Source organism: Rhopalosiphum padi, chromosome 3, assembly GCF_020882245.1.
Source record: "Rhopalosiphum padi isolate XX-2018 chromosome 3, ASM2088224v1, whole genome shotgun sequence".
NCBI classification, from domain to species: domain Eukaryota; kingdom Metazoa; phylum Arthropoda; class Insecta; order Hemiptera; family Aphididae; genus Rhopalosiphum; species Rhopalosiphum padi.
In genome coordinates, this window is record NC_083599.1 from 6,074,767 (window position 1) to 6,097,072 (window position 22,306).

The 22,306-nt window shown below is 29.1% G+C and overlaps 1 protein-coding gene across 1 annotated transcript in view; it reads left to right on the forward strand.

Annotated features, from left to right (window-relative positions):
- Positions 1–22,306, forward strand: part of LOC132924046 (neural-cadherin-like) — a 130,886-nt gene that overhangs the window by 82,425 nt on the left and 26,155 nt on the right. The window contains 11 exon segments of the mRNA XM_060988114.1: positions 599–845; positions 957–1,173; positions 1,839–2,115; positions 4,366–4,537; positions 5,536–5,833; positions 6,554–6,679; positions 8,011–8,157; positions 8,256–8,447; positions 15,718–15,908; positions 20,506–20,695; positions 21,309–21,491. Coding sequence (XP_060844097.1) covers positions 599–845; positions 957–1,173; positions 1,839–2,115; positions 4,366–4,537; positions 5,536–5,833; positions 6,554–6,679; positions 8,011–8,157; positions 8,256–8,447; positions 15,718–15,908; positions 20,506–20,695; positions 21,309–21,491 — 2,240 coding nt within the window.

Below are 22,306 nucleotides of genomic sequence, written 5' to 3' on the forward strand. Positions count from 1 at the left end.
AAGTTGGGATAACTTTTTAAAATACATATACGTATTGTATTAGTTTTGTTATATTTCTTATATTTTTCTTGAGCCTACACATGCATTTAAATAAATAAATAAATAAATAAAATCATAAAAATAAAATAGGAGTAATCAAGGATGAAATAACATACAACATTTGAGTTAATATTTACAAATATTTGAAATATTAACGAATTGTGCATACAATTTTGACATAGACATTACAAATGATAAAAAAAAAGTTGGGTTTTTAAAAATTAGTCGTGGTGTAAATTTGTATGGTTAAGTAAAACGGCTGAACTTTCAAACTTACAAACAAACTACTTTCAATCAAATATTACATAATAATTATTCAAAAAATGTTAACTAAAGATTTAAAAATTTATAATTTGGATGTCAATAATCTGGCTATTGTGACAAATAAGGCTCGAGAAACATGGGTGAGAAGAAATTTGAGTGTTAATACCGGGAAGCTCAAAGAAAGCGAAAACCATATAGATTATCATTTTATCAAGCTTTTCAAATTACTTTTTATGTATTATATATTATTTGTATGATCTTTACGGTATAAATAATATGATTCTTTCGTCAACAGCCGGTGGGAGGTTCGAGGTGGACGAGCGGTCAGGTGTCGTTCGAACCAGAGGAACCGATCCGTTCCAATTGGACATGGAATACGTTTTGTACGTAAAGGCCGAAGACCAGAACGGTAGGATGGATGAACGCCGTTTTCAGTCGACACCCGAAGAACGTTTATCGATCGTCGGTGGCAAGAGAGCTCCGCAGTTTTACATGCAGTCATATGAAGCGGAAATACCGGAAAATCAAAGAAAAGACTCCGAGTACGTATACCTACAGTAGTTTACCTAATCGTCGTGGTTTACGGGGAACAAAAAAAAAATAAATAATCACAAAATGATCTATTTTTAAAATATTATTCTTATTTTCTGCAGCATAATATCGGTAAAAGCTAAATCGTTTGCTGACCGAGAGATACGTTACACGCTCAAAGCCCAGGGCCAAGGCGCCGGGACGTTTAATATTGGGCCAACATCTGGTATCGTGAAATTGGCTAAGGAATTGGATTTCGAGGATTTGAGACAACCGCATGTATACTCATTGATCGTCACTGCTACTGAGGATTCTGGTGGATTTTCAACGTCCGTCGAGGTATGTATTGTACACTCTACAGTTTACATTATAATATTATAATATATTAACTTTTATTAAATATCATTATTTGAGCTTAAATCAAAAACAAAAAAATATAGTATATAAGTAGGTAAAATATTTTAAAATATCTTTTACACTTATTAACATTAGCCATTAGGTGAGAGCCGCATAATATACCAATTGCCCTCAAAATTACTTTTTTTTTCATACAAATTCTCATTTGCCCCCAAACTACTTAAAGTAAAATGTTCCAGTTGCCCTTAACCAAATGTACAACATATTATATATGTGACCTAAGTAAATCATTTGGCGTAAAATAGCGAAGAGGTAAATAAGTAAAGCACGACGTTGTAGACATAGCTACCTATATTATAAATATTAAATAATGAAAATAAAAGAATAAATACAATATTTTTAATGATTATAATAAGCATTATTAATACATTATATGTAGGTGTTTTACTCAAGTGGGAAGATGTATGATTCATTCGGTATAGGTATATCATAGGTGGCTTAACACCAAACAAATAATACTATTTATTAATATTTATTAATTTGTGCTAACGCGCGTTTAATTATCCGATTTGACCGACCCGAAATACATAATATGTTATTTTACCGATATTAATGTGTCATAACTTACTATTCGCATACATTATTAGCTCACCATTCGCGTAACGGACGTCAACGACAATGCGCCCAAGTTTGAGCTGCCCGATTACCAGGCACACAACGTGGACGAAGATATCCCTCTTGGAACTTCCATACTGAAAGTGAAAGCTATGGACGCAGACTCAGGTGAAAACGCCGAGATCGAGTATCATGTGAGTGACGATCATTTTGCAGTCGATGCTTCAGGAATCGTCAACAATAACAAGCAACTGGACGCCGACAACAATAACGCGTATTACGAATTCGTTTTGACCGCTAAGGACAAAGGTATGGTCGTTTTTTATAAAATTACTTTTAATGAAAATGTATTTTTCTCGTTCAAAAACAATACAACGTTGACTTTCTTTGAAGTCCAGTGGTTCCCAAGAGACAGTCGTTGTCTACTAGTTTCGATATTTGGGGGGAGAGGTCAGTGGTTGTGGTCGGCCGAACGAAACTCGCGGCAAAAGAATTTTTCTTCATTTTTATGTGTAAAAAAAAACTTGAAACTGTACACGCGCAGAGAACTTCCACACATATATTATACGAAAAAATAATGGATTTCCCAGATTCAATTTATTCCTATAATTCAAGTCTTAGCTAGGGGTCTGTGCAGCCTTAATACTAAATGGGAACCACTATAATTTAGACAAAGTATCAAGAACATTTTTTACTTTTCTATATACACGATTATATATTTGATGGGATATATTGTTGTTAAAACTATATATTTATATAGTTAAACAAAGTTCGAAATCCGTACACGTCTACCACCACCCGTCAACGACCCTCATATTTTATTGAAACAATTATATTTTATCTTCTACGTGTACGACATCCATCACTATTATATGATTATTGCATCCGGCACAATTAATAATATATCGTTATCATCTCGCCTACCAATGCAATCGTATAATATAGCAATTGTTACTGTCCAATAGATTTAAGAATATGTAGTCTCGACGAAGAAAACGGATTATAATACCGAACAACAATATAACAGCGATAAGTCGCTCGACTGTAAATAATAGTGTAAAGCAGTGATGACCAAGTACGGACCGCGATCATTTATAATTAACCGGCCTATCAAAATAATTAAAATTAAAAAAAATATATATATATATTCTAAAAATGTAACGTCTGTAAAAATATTTCCTATGTCTTATCGTATTATCGTCAGTTACGTTTATTTATACTTAATATTTATATTTAATTTTATAACAAACAATGTATAACAAATAATTAAATTGATTAGTATACCTATATTAATATGTGCCTAAAACAAAATATAACATTCAATTTAAAGAATAAATTTATATGACCCGCCGAGAAATTTTTTATTTTTCTATGGCCATCGGTAAAAAATGATTAGTCATCACTGGTATAAAGGTATATAATGTACTTGGTTGTTGAGTAGGTCACTTTATGTATTGAAGTCGAATTCAATGAAAAACGATTTTCAGCGAACGAGATTGGTAGATCGGCATCTATTTCTGAAAATAGTTTATGTTCTATTTCATATCATAACAAGCATATTTCCGTAATTATAAGTTGGTCTAACTAATTTTTGCCAAAATATCAAATCGTGTATTAAATAACTTATCAACGACGTACTATAGAATGCTTTGAATACCTAAAATAAATTAATAATATTATGTACATATTCATATTATATACCATACAATTAATCTGAATATTTTGAAAATTTCGTTGTGTGAATTATAATTAAAACAGTGGTTCTTCGCTTATTATTTTTTGAATTACAACAAAATTACTAAATTTTTTTGAAAATAAAATCTTTTTTGTTTATTATCAATTTCGTTATAATAATATTTGAATTTCAAATAGTAATAATAAAATCATTAATATGTTCATGTACTTTTGATATTTTTTTTATTTATATGTACTTACTGTATTTGAAAATACTACTCAAATCTGTGAGCAATTGATAGATATTAAAATTCATATCGTATTATATAAAGATTATAAACAGACTAACAATAATGTTCAGATGCGATGACAAAAATAAAACATGTTTATTCGTAGTAGTTTATAAAAACACAAGTCAGTCTAGCTAAATCTGTAGCAGACTGACAAGTTTTTTGTTGAATTATATTGGATAAATATTATATATTATATTCTTGTAAACTTATATTTATTATAAACTATTTTCAAATATATTGACCTAATAGAAGAGTGTAAGGGAAATATCCACATAGATTACTAAGGAAAAAATATGGGGGCTACAGATTTCCCAAAAATTTGGTCTCAGTTAAATCAGTGAGAGTGAGTTACTACCCCTCTTTATATACCATCTCGGTATACTATAAATTTGTACCCGGAGCAGGCGTAATTTTATTATTTAACGACGCTGTACTTACGTCAGAGGCAGACGATGGATGATTGTCGCCCGCATTAAATTATAGTGATAATGATGAAGACACAACGATAATTATTTTAATAATATAAAATAAATGACAATGACGAACATGGCAATGACTAACTGTATGACTGTGCATTTTTTGTGTATTATAGGGGAACCTCCAAAGACAGGAACGGCCACCATACGGATTTACACGAAAAACAAAAATGACGAGGAGCCAAAATTTTCGCAGCAAGTATACACACCGAACGTTGACGAAAACGCCGGTCCCAATACGCTTGTGACCACGGTAGTGGCTTCCGACAAGGATGGTGATAATGTCAGGTACACATACTTATTCGACATGAATTTTATTAAACATACCTACTTATTATTACAATTAGTATAATTAAATAATAGCTGCGAAGTCTTGTAAAATATACTTTTTAAAAGTATTCAAATACTATACAGAGTGTCCCACGGAGATCTGTCAAATGAACTAATGATATCACTTTTGTTCTAATCAATATTTTTATAAAATATCTTTTAAATATAATTCATAGGCACTTGTGCTACATTTTTTATTTTTTAACACCGAAAATAAAAAACTTAAAATTAATTAAAAATTTTTCCAAAATATTCAAAATAGCCAATTTGTAAATTTAATAAAATTTAAATGGTAAAAACATTTATTTAAGTCAAGTGGCTGATTTTTTACAATTTTTTTAAACATAAATATTCTCATTAGGTAAATTACGATCTAGTTTATGTTAGAAACATTCAAACATTATAGTTTTTTTTTTAAATATTGTATATGAACATTTTTAAATATGTGTATGTTAAAATCCAACTATTTTTTTTATTGTTTTACATAAATTAGATCGTAATTTACTTAACGAGAATATTGATATTTAAAAAAATTGTAAAAAATCAGCCACTCAATAAATGTTTTTAGCATCTAAATTTTTTAAAAAATAGATTCAAAAATTCGCTATTTTGAATATTTTAGAAATTTTTTTATCAATTTTTAGTTTTTATTTTCAGTATTAAAAATAAAAAATGTAAACTAAAAATGTAGTGCAAGTGTCTATGAATTATATTTAAAAGAATTTTTGTTAAATATTGATTAGAACAAAAGTTATTTCATTTGTCAGATCTCCGCGGGACACCCCGTGTAGATACATACTACAAAAAGTATTTAAAATACGTATTTGAGTACGAATGCTGAGTTTTTCTTTTTTACTTTATAAATCAACTGTATCTAATTGTTTACGCATGACGAGTTTTGACTAGTATAATAAAAACTATAATTCGTTATACTGTCATGTCGGACGTGCTTTCAGATTTGGATTCGTGGGCAGCGGCACGTCCTCTGGTCAGTTTGTCATCGAAGAGATCACCGGTGTAATCCGGCTGCACTCGAAATCGATATCGCTCGAGAGGGACAAATACGAACTGAACGTAACTGCCGTGGACGATGGAGCGTGTTGCGTGAACGGTGCGGCGACCATACACACCAGTACCGCGGTCGTTGTGGTTTTCATCACCGACGTCAATGACAACAAGCCGGTGTTCAGGGAATGCGCTAAATACAACCCCAAAGTCGAAGAAGGCGCGCCAAATGGCAGTCCGGTGCTTAAGGTAATAAAGGCCGTGAAAATATTCTTGTTATAATATTATTTAAAAGAAAACAAAATAATGCACAGCATTCGTGTAGTAGGTGCGGATCTATCCTGTAATAATTGTAAATTTAATGGCAGTGATTTACTTTTAAACTTTATAAGCATTGGTGCAACCCGAGTACCTCTGAGACTAAAAAGATTACAGTTATATACTACGTGAATTGCGATTTGGGTGAATTTCAAAGAAATATAGTAGTAATGCATATTATATTAGTTTGAAAAGTCGGGGAACAAAAATAAGAAGAAAATTATGATACAGTAAAAATGAAAGAATTGCAATAACAAAAATAATTATTTGTTTGAACTTTTTGCAAAGAATCATTATACGAATTTTGACCACTTGCTTAATTTTTTTTATAAATTATAAACAACATTAACATCATAACCAATATTTTTTAACCATATAATAACAATATTAATACAATTCTATCGCCTGCAGTCTCAAGTTTCAAAAATATTGATTTAATAATTAATAATATCCCTATAGACATAATAATTATGCAGAAATTGAAAATATAATTTACATAATACAATTAAAAATAGGACTCAATTTCTGTTTGATAACTGTTTGTGTCAAAAAAGCCAATTTAGTGATAATTGTATGTTTGTCTATAAGGTGATGCCAGTGTTTCATATAATAACTAGTGTAATAAAATCATATGATAATAATGACCCACAGGTTCACGCGACTGACGAGGACAAAGGTGTCAACGGACAAGTGAAATACTCGATTGTCCAGCAGCCGAATCAAAAAGGCACAAAGTTCACTGTCGACGAAGAAACAGGCGAAGTTTCTACCAATAAGGTACGACTATTATATTTACACGTATCTTACTACGTTTTTCCACACTTTGGTATTGTAAAACTACAATATAGATACTGTTATAATATAGTGTTTTATAGACGTCTAATGTTACAATTTTAACCATTGAATTTTTTCTCCCTTTCGCTTTTGTCTCGTATACAAATATTTTGACATGGACACCGTTTTCGATATGATTACAATTTATCAATATAAAAAGTAAAAGTAAATTTATTACATTGGATCCATTATCGATTGTTATGTGATAGATATATTATTATACATGTTGTATGATGCTATTTTATTTGTTTGGGTGCGTTTATTGGAACTCACTAGAATTGATGAAACGGCGTGACCAAATGATTATAGCTGAAAACGATTCAATATGTTACAAAGGATATAATCAACTATTCATTTTTAGAGAGCCATTTAAGGAATTCAGGAAGTTTTTGATAGTTTATTAAAATTGAATGTACACATTTATCAAAAAAAAAAAAATAAATAAATAATAAAGACAAAATCAAAAAATAAAATAAAACCTTATTGCATTCACAATTAAAGAATATATAATTTAAAAAATAAATTTCTTATTTGCGGGTCAGAAAATTTATTCGCCAATCACAATTTGATAATCTTTGTGTTACGAGATTATCTTAATGTTGTTTGGGCTCGAGAACTTGGATTAAAGCTTTATATACTAAAATGTCCCTTTTTATAACTTATACGCATTCTTAAAATGTCCTAACCTTTAGAAACCCAGCGTTCAGTTATCGCATGTTCCTTTTAAGACCCTGTGTTTCTTTTGGCAAATATAATTATTTACCCAATTATTATGTTGATACAATTATGAAACTAGCAAAAATGTCTAATGAGAACCCATCACTTCTTAGTTTTTTTATGTAATAAATAAGATAATTGTATTTTTTTCGTAAACGATAAATTTAATTTATGTTATTAATGTATTTGATCTGCACATTTAAATAGATAAAGACGTATGTGATCACTTAAATATGATTTTAATGCAAATTTTTATTTTATGAATTGTAAATACGAATATATTAGCTCACAGTCCCATATACATTAAAAAAAATCTTGAAATCAATTTATATATATGGAATTATTTATTTAATACTATATATAGGTGTACTTATAAAATTCGTTCTCCACACTAAAACTTATATAGGTACCTAATCATACTTTGGACATTGTGTTATGCACGTACCTACCAACCTAATTTGATATTTTATTAGTTATTAATTTACTATTACCTGTTGTGAGTTTCAAAGTTTTTAATTTCAACTTGATCTATTGATTATTTGGAAATTCAATTTTAGGTGTTTGATCGAGAAGGCGACGATGGCAAATTTGTATCCGTCACAATTAAAGCTACCGATCAGGGAGATCCGTCGCTAGAAGGCGTTTGCTCTTTCACAGTCGAGATCACTGACGTAAATGACAATCCGCCGTTGTTCGACCGTCAGGTAATATAATAATTATAATATTATAAGTGCTAATATTATGCCATCGTGACGCTTGGAATTCAATGAATTACGGATGAATTATTTGAAACTTTGCTTAGAAATACGTGGAAAACGTGAAACAAGACGCCAGCATTGGTACGAACATCCTGAGAGTGTCAGCTTCTGACGAGGACGCCGACAATAACGGCGCGATCGTTTATTCGCTCACCGCCCCATACCCGGGTGATGATTTGGACTACTTTGAGATTCAACCGGAATCCGGGTGGATCGTTTTAAAGAAACCACTCGACGTAAGTTTTCAATAGTCTCGCCGAAATGTTTATATTAATTAACTACTAATATTGACAGTTGTAATAATTTAGTTTTAAAAAAAACAACAGCTGAAAGCGAAACAATCGAATCTATTACGATAGCTCGCGGTCGTGCACCAGCAATTACACTTTTTTTTAAAACGTTCAATTACGACTGTATTTCATATGTATTTTTATTACGATCGTCGTTTTGTTCAAACAGTCTTGTTCAAACACATTATAAACAAAATATATTACCTATTGCTTCACGGTTATTTGATGGTTTCGCAGTCAGCTGAATCAAAGACTCTGCAGGGCATGTCGCGTAAGTTAGTCAATTTCAAATCAAAATATCAAACTTTCGCGACACGCCCTGTACTAAATTCTAACATTAGATACTTATCTAACACTTGAATAATATTTATTCGTAAATTTAAAAACAACTCGATAGATAACGACACAATATTCAACTGCAATCAAACATGATAAATAATACCTAATTTATAATTATTTGTATAACCCATTTAAAAATTAAAAATAACTCGTACTTACACATTTTTATGAAAAACTGTCTTTTTATCATTTTCATGTAATGATTTTTCAGATAAATTTTGTACTGTGATTTTTTTTCAACAATTGTTCGTTACTTTTTAATTATAACTTAAAAATCTTAAACAATACACATACTTTTATAAATATTAAATACTTCTAATAAATTAAACTACTTAAGTAAATGTATGCATATTTGTAATGAGACTAAATAAAATTATATTTATTGATATAAACTCATTATAAATAACCTTAATACTTTTATTTGTTACCTATTAACTTTTTAAACACAAAAATACTTAATGATTACTATTATCAATTCATATTTTTTCGATACAATAATGTTTAACGTTTTTAACATCCAAAATTATACATGCATGTAGGTAATAAAGGAAAACTTCTGCAAATAAATTAATAAATTTGGTCTTGTCAACGGGTATTAATATAATCTTAATCAAAAAAATTGTTAAATATGTGCAGTTGAATATTAGGTTTAATGTGTAAATATAATTCAAGCTTATTTTGTTTTACTATACATCACTTTTCTTTTGTGTTTCTTTGATAATTTGAAATCGCACAAGTCTGATTTATTATTTTCTAATATTAATCGCACAATCCTTGTTTAATATAATAGGCCACCACGGTATTTGAATTTATAAGCACACCATTATTTTCATTTTATTTTTATTTATTTGCATAATATTGCATTACCTAATTATTTATTTTTCTAAACTCTAAAAAATCTGATATTTATTTTTATAATATATAATATATATATTATATATAAACATATAGGTACATTTATAAAAAATGTACCAGTATTTTGATTTTTAATTTTTGTTTTCTTTAAAGATTAAGCAAACAGGAAAAAAAATAATACTTTTGGAATTTTTTGTTTGCAATAATAATAAATTATTATTGTGAACGTTTTTATTGGAGAATTTTTCAGGAATGCTCCAGAGGTGATTTTTAAAAGTCGATATGATATTTTTGAGACTTTCCTCTGAACGCAAACACATTTTTAAAATTGTGACATTTTTTTTATAAAACTGTGTTGGGACCACCGTACATGGTCTGTGTAATTAGGCAACAAACAATGTTTTTACTATCGTTTTGTTATTGCGCTTTTTCATTTTTAATAATCCCTCTTTTTTCATTTGGTTTTTTAATTTTTTAATTTTTTTTTTTTTATTAAAACCTGTCCTGTAATGATCAGGGTAAACATAGTGAATTTTATGATTTTCCCCAGTGTAGTTTAATAATATGTAGATCTTCCCGATAAATGCCAAGTATATGTATGACTATTAAGTAGAATTAGTATCTATAACTATTTATCCCTATTTAGTTGACCGGAAATGTTGTAATTTTATAAAAAAACTAAAAAAAATCAAAAATGCACGAAATATTTTATTATAATAATAATATATTAATGGACAATATCGCACCAATTATTTTTAAGATATCTCATCAAAATTATTCAGTACGTAAACAAGTTGACAAAGATCGGCAACATATAACATAATAACATAGCTTATAGAACAATTATATAGGTAGAGTTAAAATAATTCTTATAAAAATGAAGAATAATAACATCTTGAAATATCATGTTCATTATTTAGCTTAAATATTATTTTAAAAGAAGTCTCGACCGTTAAAAAAACACTTAAACAATTTAAAAATTAAATATTATGAATGACTCAGTCTCAGTGATAGGAGTGAGTCCTATGATTTACGTTATTCCCTATTTGATCTGCTCTATCTTTCAACAAACTCAAATTTTTAAAATAAATTATTTTCTTTTCTGTATGCTAAATTAAATTTTCTCACATCAATGATATTATTCTTTAATAAAGTCGTCTTAAGATCCGTCTGAAATTATATAATCTTCATGAGTTAATGATAAATAATATAATGTAGATTTAAAAATGCAATAACCAATTAACATACGCTTCTACATATGTTTGACATTTATAATCTATTGTGTACACTTTAATGATGTATGTAATGGTTTTAAATATGTAATAGTTTTTATCAATATTAAAACTTGTAACTCGTGTATAATTGTGCTAAAATTTTACGTAATTTGTAAAAATCGATACATGATGTCTCAAAAAAGGTTATTACTGATAACTTATCAGTCTTTAACTATTGTTTCTTATCTTTCGTATTACCGAGAAGTATATTATTAAGTAACAGCCGATCTGCGTCAAAATGGTTTAGTAAGTACCTATCTATTTATTATACAAGATTTCGTAATCAAGCAACAATAAAAAACGCGGCTATGAAACGTACCAAAACTTATTTTTTAATTTTGATGCTGGATATTTCGTTAAAATTATTAACTGCAATAAATATAAAAATACAATGAAAATTTTTTAACCAAATGGGCAACCATAGTTAGTTTTTCCTTTACATATTTTGTCAATTTCGCATAGAGAATGTGATAATTTATTGCTGTAGTTTTTGATGGTGAAAGAGGTCACCCGAGTCTGGCATCAATAATTTTTGTTATAGCAAGTGGTTTTTTACGGATATAACACGGATTTATCACAAATAATTATATTTTAACAACATTTCCGGTTTAATTTTTGAAGAACTATTCCATTATAAACAGTCATACGTTCGATCATAGAGAAATACTTTGTAATTATAATATATATTATCGTATTTCTACACTAAACCGTCATGTTTTCGTTGGCTGTATAGAATATTGTCGAAGACGATTTGCGAAAGAATTATATTAGTAGGATATTTTACCGCAATATTATATAATTTTACTTTAGAAATACACGTCATTAATTTTACGCGCACAACATTAGCAAAAAGAAAAAATAAGTCGTTTTCAGCACCTATTGACGTTGTTGCTTACACAAATCGATGTACCTTCTAAAAGATTATTTAGTTTGTGGAAATGACTTATAGTTTTTTTTTTCTGTACACCTACGCGAAAATACTGCTGTTCGTCTAAATATTTCCACGACGAATTGAGTGAAATGAACAAAGTATTGCCCTAACAGTATTATGTGAATGATAATGGAATAGTTCAGTAGGTACCTATAACTAATGAAAATTGGTATTACTTAGTTGTTTTGTTTGAGTTGTATTATTTGTCTGAATGCTTGACTGATTTAATAGAGTTTACAGCATGTGTTGACTGCGGTTATCCATACGAGTTATAATATAACAACGCCAAAGCATGTTTCCAGATACAAAATTGTTATGAGTATCACTCGTATACAATATAACTTACTATAAATAACATTATCGACAATTTAATTTATTGATTGCTTTGAATATCCGTTTTAATTTATTGATTTTGATTATTTTTTTTTATGATTTCTAGAATAAATTATGTAAAAATTAATATCTAGCATGTATATATTATAATATATTTATAATATACCTATATTTATATATACCTACTAGATAACGACATCGAACGGATTACAACCATAATATTATTTAACAATTAAACAACAATGACAACTGAGCTATAATTAACCGTTTAAAATGCTAATTATATTATCATTATTTTATAATTCACTGAGAATTTAATGGTTATAAAATAACTTACAATTATACAATTAATTTATATAGGGTCATTATGTGATAAATTGTATTTTATCGTTATAACTCAAAAATATGTTAACAATAGTATTTTTATTAAATCTTACTTACTATTAATCGTTAGTATTTCACGTTTCAATTAAAATGATTGTTTTAAAACTAAAAACGTTATCAGTTGATTGCACTGAGTATAATGTACTATTTTCAACTCATCTTAAATGTTGCGAATAAAACGGGTAAAATACCGAAGCACGAAATGTCGTTTTCAAAACACTTTTTCTTTCTCGATATTTTTGTATCTAAACATACAACGACAATAATGCCGCCTTACGGTTTTCTGAACGATGTCAAAACCACTTTATTTGATTCGTTTTAAGCCGCCTTAGGTTAGGTGTTATGCCTTATAAATAGCGACAGTTTTCTCGAAATCCACAGCCTCGAGCGGGGATACCAACGACGAACGAGAAAAAAGACGCGAAATAAACAGACGTGAGTAAGAATAGGTAGTGTGGTGCACAGTAATAGTATTATAATAATAATAGTATGACAACGAATGGAACACTGGCAAACTTTTTTCGATCTAATATACTATACTGCAGTGCTAAAATAAAAAAAAACTGTTTTTCTTTCTGGAAAGATGTCATTAATGTGATGGTCTAATCAAAATTCAAAACATCTTTTTTCCACCACATATTATGATAAATTGCCAGATGAGAACTAAGGCGACGGATAATAGTTGAGCCGTTTTCTTCTTTGAATATTATATAAGCAATAAGCATGCAAAGGCGTAGTCCATTTTGCCCAAACACTCGTTTCGCCTAGACTAGTATAGATCAATTTCAAATTTAAGTTGGCAATAAAGTTTTGTAAAATAAAATAAAATCATTTTTTTTTCATATTTTTGGTATAGTCAACATAATATGTAGTACATAAATTATTTATAGTAATATTTGGGCATATTTAGCATTACCCAGATAACACCACAAGAGAGCGGCTTAAATCATGTTCAATTTAATGTGTAAAATATTTTTTTTGCTATTTAAGTATGGAAAATTTAACAAATTTAAATTTAATCCACAATATTTATAAATACCCATAATTTAAAAAAAAAAACTACACTTACATCAAAAAGTTTAAATAAAAAATTCCTATTACCTACATATTTCAATAATATTACTATAGAAAATATACTACATTATTTTAACTGAATAGATCAACCGATGACAAATTAATTTTAAATTAATATAAACAGGAATCGTACGAATATAATGTTTGGGTGAAAACAGTCCTGTCTACATTCGAATATTATGTATATTTAGAACCCATAGATACATCATCTACCTACTGATCGACCGACCAACCGACTAACCGACCAACCGACTTACCATCGACTCGATGTCCTATCATATTATTATAATATATCATTATAATATTATGTCTGTATCATATTATCTACATAATATATAACTATGTATTGTACGTATATGTGTACTATTGTTTTTGCTTCGATTTTTCTTTTGTGGCAGATTATTTGTATGTTTTTTTTTCAATGTCATTATTTATATTTTGTTTGTGTTTTTATTTACTCATTTATTTATTTTTGTTTTTGTTTTCATACGTTATAACTTAACTTCGGGGGCCTTGGTATTGTGTATGTAGCAAGAAAAGTATCGTCTACGCGTGAGAGCTTCGGATTGTGGTGATCCACCGTCGTACGCTGAGGTCGATATTGAATTAGACGTCGTTGATCGGAACAATAAACCTCCTCTGTGGGAACGGAGCGTGTACGGTCCTACACACATCAAAGAGAATGTCACAATCGGTACCATTGTGATCTCAGTCAAAGCCAGGTTTGTATTCCTGGCCTCAACCGCCTTCCCCGTTTACCGCGAGAGCTTTATTTAGGCGCCCGACGGTACTCGTGTGACGTCGTGACGCCACTATAACAATTTAATGTTTGCGGCATATACCTACGTAATATCGATGATATGTTTATAGACTTATAGTACAGTACATGTTACCTATAAATAGGTAATGAATAGGTTCCGTGTCGGCGATCCAAAAGTATTAATTTTCATCCGTTTTGGTTCTGTTATTACAAAATTATTATATAATATATGGTGTGACTATAAATGAAGATAGCATAACTGGCATTTATAAAACAATATCAATATACATAAATATATGTGTATATTATATATATATATAACTATATAAATATATTCAACAGTAAACACCTTCGACTCTTGATCGAACTATAATACGCGTATACATTTTTTATTTGTAAATTATTCGAAGAGAAAAGTCTCTATAGTACAGGCGCATAATATGCAGTTAGAGATGAGAAATAGGTAAATTTATGTAAATCTTACAGATGTTTTCTTACCGGTTTATAATTCATTTATCGTTGTTAAAATCGATTGACATCTCATTTCAGTTGTTTTTCAAAACGTGATACAGATGTTCCTTACCTATTATAATGTACTATTTTGGTAGTCATAAGACTACATACAGACTGCATTAATTTATTATTATTTATTTTTACACTTTGTTAATAAATAAATGCCGTATTAAACATTATTGGATTAATAATACTGTTACTTATTTATATAGTTTAAAATTATTTTAAAATATATTTAATACCATAATTCTTATAATGTTATTGCATCAATGATATAAGTAATAACTTAATAATATTCATGTAAAAACAGTTACAGGAATAGATTAATAGGTAGGTAAAACAAAATAAAAATAAATCACTTAAAAAATTACCAGTTGACTATATTTTACCTTTACGTAGGTACATTTTAATAGTAAATTTATCGACTATTTTTTATCATTAAATACTGTATCTCTAAGTGCAGTACGCACAGATCGTGTTAAGATAATATTATTATAGTTCGATCTCTGAGTCGGACGATTCGGTGTTATTTTTTTCACGGTTTAGTTAACAATGTAATGATGACAATGATGACAAAGTAGGTACGCGTTGTCTTTTAAGACAAAACCTTTGATATATATATATTTATATACATAATATATTTATGTGTGTCAGTGTACACAAGGTGTACATGCATTATTATTGTATTTTATGTTAAACCCCTCCCTCATGTGCGTGTGTGATTATACCGTTGCGGCGTGTGTATATATATAGCGCGAGACGTACAAGCTGGAAGCCACTGCCCAAGATAAGGGATACCCTCCTTTGTCTCGGAGTGTCGAGGTCCAGATCGACGTGGTGGACCGAGCCAACAACCCACCGGTCTGGGACCACGTCGTGTACGGGCCCATCTACATAAAAGAAAACAAGCCAGTCGGGGCAAAAGTGGTATCTATTAAAGCCAGGTCGGTCCAACAATTTCCACAGAACAAAAACTCTAGTCATTTATTAATATTATATATTAATTAATAACAATATGCTACTATACATTGTACGTCAGATTGTAATAGTATAATATTATGTTCAAAACTATATACTGTTGATGCACGGCACTAAAAAAAAAAAAAAAATCTTTAATAATCAAATAAAGTGAAATTTATAAAGTAAACAGAACAACGATTCTGAGCGTTTTGAGCGAAATCCGAAATACCCCATTACAAAACCCTCGATGATTTCGTTTGAAATTCAGTACTACTTGTACATAGCTGTATTATTATTAAATAAAAATATCAATGAGAGTTTAAATTTTCAACTAATTCAAAGTTTTTATTAATATCTCATTGCTAAAAAAAAAAAAAAAAACGATTTAAAATTAAAAATTTGCAATATATTTATTACAAACATGTATTAATATTGAATTCGTTAGGAACATTAGTAAAAATATTAATTTATTAATTTTCAATAATACATGACCTTCTGCGTAACACAATTCGAAAATTACTGATCTAAATCATTTTGCGATTTACTAACGTGATATAAGCACGATTAGATCTGATCCGCTTCTCGTTTCATACCATACCCATACCCCTAAAAAATACCAATCACTGACGTAAATTAGTCGAAAACTACCCTCGCTTCGCTCAGAATCTATAGAGTCGTAATTTTCACGTATATTACGATGTAATGTATTATTTATCTAGCAATATAAATTGTATTGCATTTTACGATTTTTTTTTTTTTCAATAATATTATTACTTTTAACCCGTTTATAGAGATATAATGTATTATTTATATAGTATATAAGTACGAAGTGTACAGAGGACAGACGCGTGTCGAATTTGTATCATACCCAAGCATATAATATTGTTTTGATTATATACAGATTGTGACCGAGATTGTTTGTAACTATAATTTTTATTATTATTTATTTTCCATTTCACAAACCACGTTCATAATATAATATGAGCATATACATTATACAGGGCGTTCCACAAAATATGAGTACAATGAACTGATTTTGAATGTTTATATATTTTTATTGGTAAGAGATATTCTAAAAACGAATTTAGCATGTCATGTTGCAGGATTCTCATAAATGTTCCATTTACCATTACCATCTTAAAATAGTAGATTTGATTATTATTTTTTTTGGGGGGGGGAGGGGCATAGTAAGCATTCTCTATCCATTTCTATATTCCGTACCACCACACAAATGATATTGAGATTAATCGAATTCCAGCTAAACTAACTCTAGCCAGTTAGACTGTGTAACAGCAGTGGTCGCCAACGTCCGTAGAGTTGGACCACAATTTTAAACAATTAGATCCAAAACCATGTCAATATTTTGCAACTTGTATTTTTAGATTTTCAATTTCATTTTTTCACCACAATCGAGGACCTAGGTATTTATAGGGGGACCAACTTCACAGAGTTTTTGACTTTGTACAATCCGCTTAATATTTTATATCTAACTTGCAAAATAATACAAATTGCAACACGTGAATTTAAATTTTCAACTTCATTATATATATATATATGTATAGATATTTTGATGAGGAGAGCAGACCATGTAGGTGGAATGAAAACAAAGTGATAACTTTAAATAAAGTTGATTTGAAAATTTCTGCGTTATTTCGATTTTAAAATGTACCTACACATTTATTGTAGAACGCTCTGTATATTACATCACGCGTGACGTTTTCGATTCTCGACGAATCTATAAACAATATTTATGTTATAGTTAGGGTATCATATTATTTTGCTATTTTTAGTCGTATGAAGTCCAATCTGTACATTTCGCGACGCATATTTTATATAGATACTTATATTATATACCTCTGCCTGCGTTTGACTATAGGTAGTTAAATATTATTGTTTTGTCATTTCGAGATTTTTGCAATCCGACCGATCATATCGATTTCCGGGTGCGTCTCTAAATGACAAAACAACGCATGCAGGTCAAGACATTTGCACGTCCGCACTAAACAATGCACGTTGTGTATGTGCGGATCTTGTCTAAACGGAATTACATTTTTTTGTTCAATTTTAGTTATATTTTTTGCTATATCTCGTTTTTCGTTAAGAATATTATTATAATTTTTTTTTTTTATCATTCATAAATTTTTCCGCAGTTTATTTGTTGATAACGATTTCTAAAGTTCGAAATTGAACACAAATGATCGATCAGATTTACATATGTTTTATTATTTCTGAATACTTATTATACATTTCTCTCGGATCGTTAAGATGTTCAATTCTTCGATTAGGTATTCGTTTATTTTTCCGTATATCCGTTTATAAAACCGACAAATCGTCGTGTTAATCTTTATATACACTCGCACACTGAAATTGCAGCAATATATAGTATATCTAACCATAATTATTATTAAATTAAACTAATGGTGTAAATAGTTTATCCTTTTTAACGTCAATACTCGAATTCCGAGTTAATTATTACATATTTTATGATAAAATACACTGATTCACCAAGCTAGCTCACGCTTTTATTTACTTAAAATTAACATTTATTTAAATTTTGATTTTTAGAATTTTTAGGTTTATACCTATCTACTAAAATACCATATTTTCAATTACTTAATTATATGTATCTATATTGAACATTTAATTAGTAGTCTCCTAGTTATTAAACATTATGGATAATAGTCCATGTTAATGAACTTAATAATATATGGGACTTTGATGATTTGACAACCATAGTAGTTAATACTAATATTTTAGTATTTTATAATTCGTAAAAATTGTACAAGTATAATAAATACTAGGTTCAATAATATATCTATTTAATATTTTTGTGTAAAATCATTTTTATAGACTATTAAAGTTTGTATTTCGGCGAATACTCCTGATATGGTACAGAAAATCTAAATATTTAAAAAAATTACCTTAAAATATAATTGTAAATCCCTATTAATCAGAATGTAAATTAATGCTTAAATGTTAAAAAGAAGGAAAGCACGCTTGGTGAATTCCCTTGTATTTTATAAATTCAATACAAAAGTATTTCGATTAACCATGATATATCTGACTGGCAAATAATACTATAATAATATGCATATTATCGTATCGTACCAATGCACATTTAATTGGAATTACGGGAATCGGTGTTGGAAATATCACATAATAATATGATTATTATACTAACGAAACACACATTTTAATGATTACCTAAAACGTTGTCGAAAGACGCCCGTTTTCCGAATCGAATTCGAAACGCGACATCCTATTACGACGATCAGACATAATTAAATAAATTAATATGTATATATATATGTCATTAATATATATATAGAATGATATTGTTTAAAGTTTTCGAGAAAATATTACCGCGGAATCAATGAATGTTCTTTGATATTTTTTTCTTCATATTTTTTTAGATAATACTGCGTAGGTGTATTTTTCATTTTCATTTTTATTTTTATTTATTTTGTATTTTTGTATTTTTGTATTTTGTGTACCTAATCGATTTTGACCAGTCACATTGTTTTTTGGCATGTCTGGTTGGTTTTATTATTTTTTTTTCATATCGCTATATTGTTACTTATTTATATTATACATAAATAATATTGTGTTTTGTTTTGTCAGTATAAGTACTAAGTTCATTGCTTTATTGCATAATATATACGCAGAGAAGATCGGTTTTTTTTTTTATTTTTGTCTATTGTATTTTGCTAATGTCCCATCCGTTTTTTCGTACGTCACTTTATTTTTTCGACCAATTTTGTTTTTTTACGCTCAAAAATTTTTTTTCTACGAGTGCATGTTGCATAATATATATATAAATATATATTTATGTGTATATATTTTTTTACAGAATATCACTTAGGTAATATGACTTACGGTACCGTTATGAGTCCACTAATTATTATCTATTATTATATTATGCGATTCATATGTGACGATTTTTATTTTTATCGATATTCTAACAAATATAGATATAGGTAATACGCGTAACACGTTTTATTTTTTAAGTGGCTAAAGAGTTCAGTCGCGATCCAATCAACATGATCATGTTACACGTAAAACGTCAACAATTTTATACATTATGTCAATCATCATTATGACGTTATATTTTCAACCAATTTTTTTTTGATGGGATGTAAATGTTTTAACCGTGTTTTACGATAGTTTAATATACATCTAATAATATTATGTTACGTGTCACCGATAGCCAATTTTTTACAAATTGTTTTGATCATATCGTATGTTCAAAATTTCGTACATATATTAATATTACCATACTATAATATTATACTCATCCTATGCGTACTTCATATAATATTATTTAACTACCACAAAACGATTTTCGGTGCCGTATTAATATTATCATGTTTTTTCGCGATCGATCGATTTTGTCTATATATCTACTAGCTAATGACGATAGTCATCGCCGCCGTCGTCATGCCGCGTGTACGAATATAGGGCCGTCGTTTCGCCGAACAACGAATACGGGATCCGACGATAATATCGAAACCTCACCGCGGATCGTGTCCCATCGTTCGAATATGTTCGCTCACAGACTGATTGGAATTTCGGTGTTTTCAGCTCGGGCATCGAGGGAAATCCGACAGTGTTCTATCGGCTAATGCCGGGATCCACAGCGCAGACGAACAAGTTCCACACGTTCTACTTGCAACAGAGGCAAGACAACGGTTTCACTTGGGCTGACATAAAAGTCAATCATCCGCTAGACTACGAAACGATCAAGGAATACAATTTGACTATTCGCGTGGAGGTTAGTACTTAGTCCGTAGTGTTGGTACATAATTTGTACGTGTATTAATAATAAATTAATAAAAACGAGAAAAGATAAACCTAAAGCAATATATAAGTACTTTGTTATGGGTACCCATTGGCGTAAATTGGGATAGGGCTCCTTGTTCTTTTTTTCAAATTTGACCTGTTTACATTTTTTTGACATATTTGTTTTCTAAATATGCGTATCTTATATTGATAATTTCACCTGTTATATTTAAGTATAATGTATGATGTATTCCCATTATACTATTTTCCTAGAGACCTAGAACCCTTAGATAAATACACTGTAGCTGAAACACGGACCTCAGAAGTCATCACCAATGTTATCGATCTAAATTAAATGCGCATTTATCAAATACTTCTAGATAAATTTTATGCAGTAATGATGACGCTCTACACTTAAAAATGTATTAACATTAATATTCTTTGAAGAATTATATTTCTTTAGAAATTTAGATAACTGTATCATTGTAGCAAATATACTGTAATTGTGCGCCAAATTTTCTTGTAAATTTATCATGCCAAAATAAATATATCATATAATGTATGTTTTATAATCATTATTCAATTATATCCGTCTCGTTTTGCAGAATAACGGAGCTCAACAACTTGCGTCTGAAGCGACAGTGTACATTATGCTGGAAGACGTGAACGACGAAATACCGTTGTTTACCGAACGAGAACAAGAGACTGTCCTAGAAGGTGAGCCGATTGGCACCAAAGTAACTCAAGTCAATGCAATCGACAAAGACGGCACGTTCCCCAACAACCGGGTACGTCTTACTCTTGCTACTATTTACCCACACGATTTACTGATGACGGCGACTTAGTTGTCACGAATAAACGTCGTGATGACTTTCTGGAAATTAAAAATTTTAGCGTTTAGCAGGGACAAAAACAAAATATATATTTTTTTAAATTAGCTTAACAATATTTTTTACGGAAGGTATAGAAATTGATTCGTTAAACAACAAATTTACTTTTTTTGTCTACATTTTTTTTTTTTTTTTTGTTGACTTATATTTATCTTGAGTTTTGATGCTCGTTGAGAGTTTGCGTTAAATAACGTTAAAATTAGAAATTTGTTCTAGATAGTAAAAAATAAATTCAATTTTACCATTTAAAATTTGTGTTTTACAGCTTTTGAATAATCGTATTATTTTTCATCGAATATTATTTCAAAAATAGTTTTATTATCTTATACCTATTTACATTTGTCAATACTTATTATTGATACTCGTAAATATTTGTATTTATTAGAAGAGGCATATATTTTAAATCGTGATTTAAAATTTCTAACGAACTAAAAAATTTAATTCTGTACAATTATTAATTGTATTGTAAGTATGGATGACCGAAACTCATTTTAAACTCTTAAAAATGACTGAAATATAACGACTTATTAAAAAAATATACATATAACTCATAATGTTATAATAGTATATAATTTGAAATTCAATTTAATTTTGTTTTATGTTTGAAAAGTATGTTAAATACTTAAAAATTGTATTTGAATAATATTTCAAATACGTTTTTTAAAATTCTTTACAACACTGTCATAGGCAGTATAAACAACCATGCTTAAAAA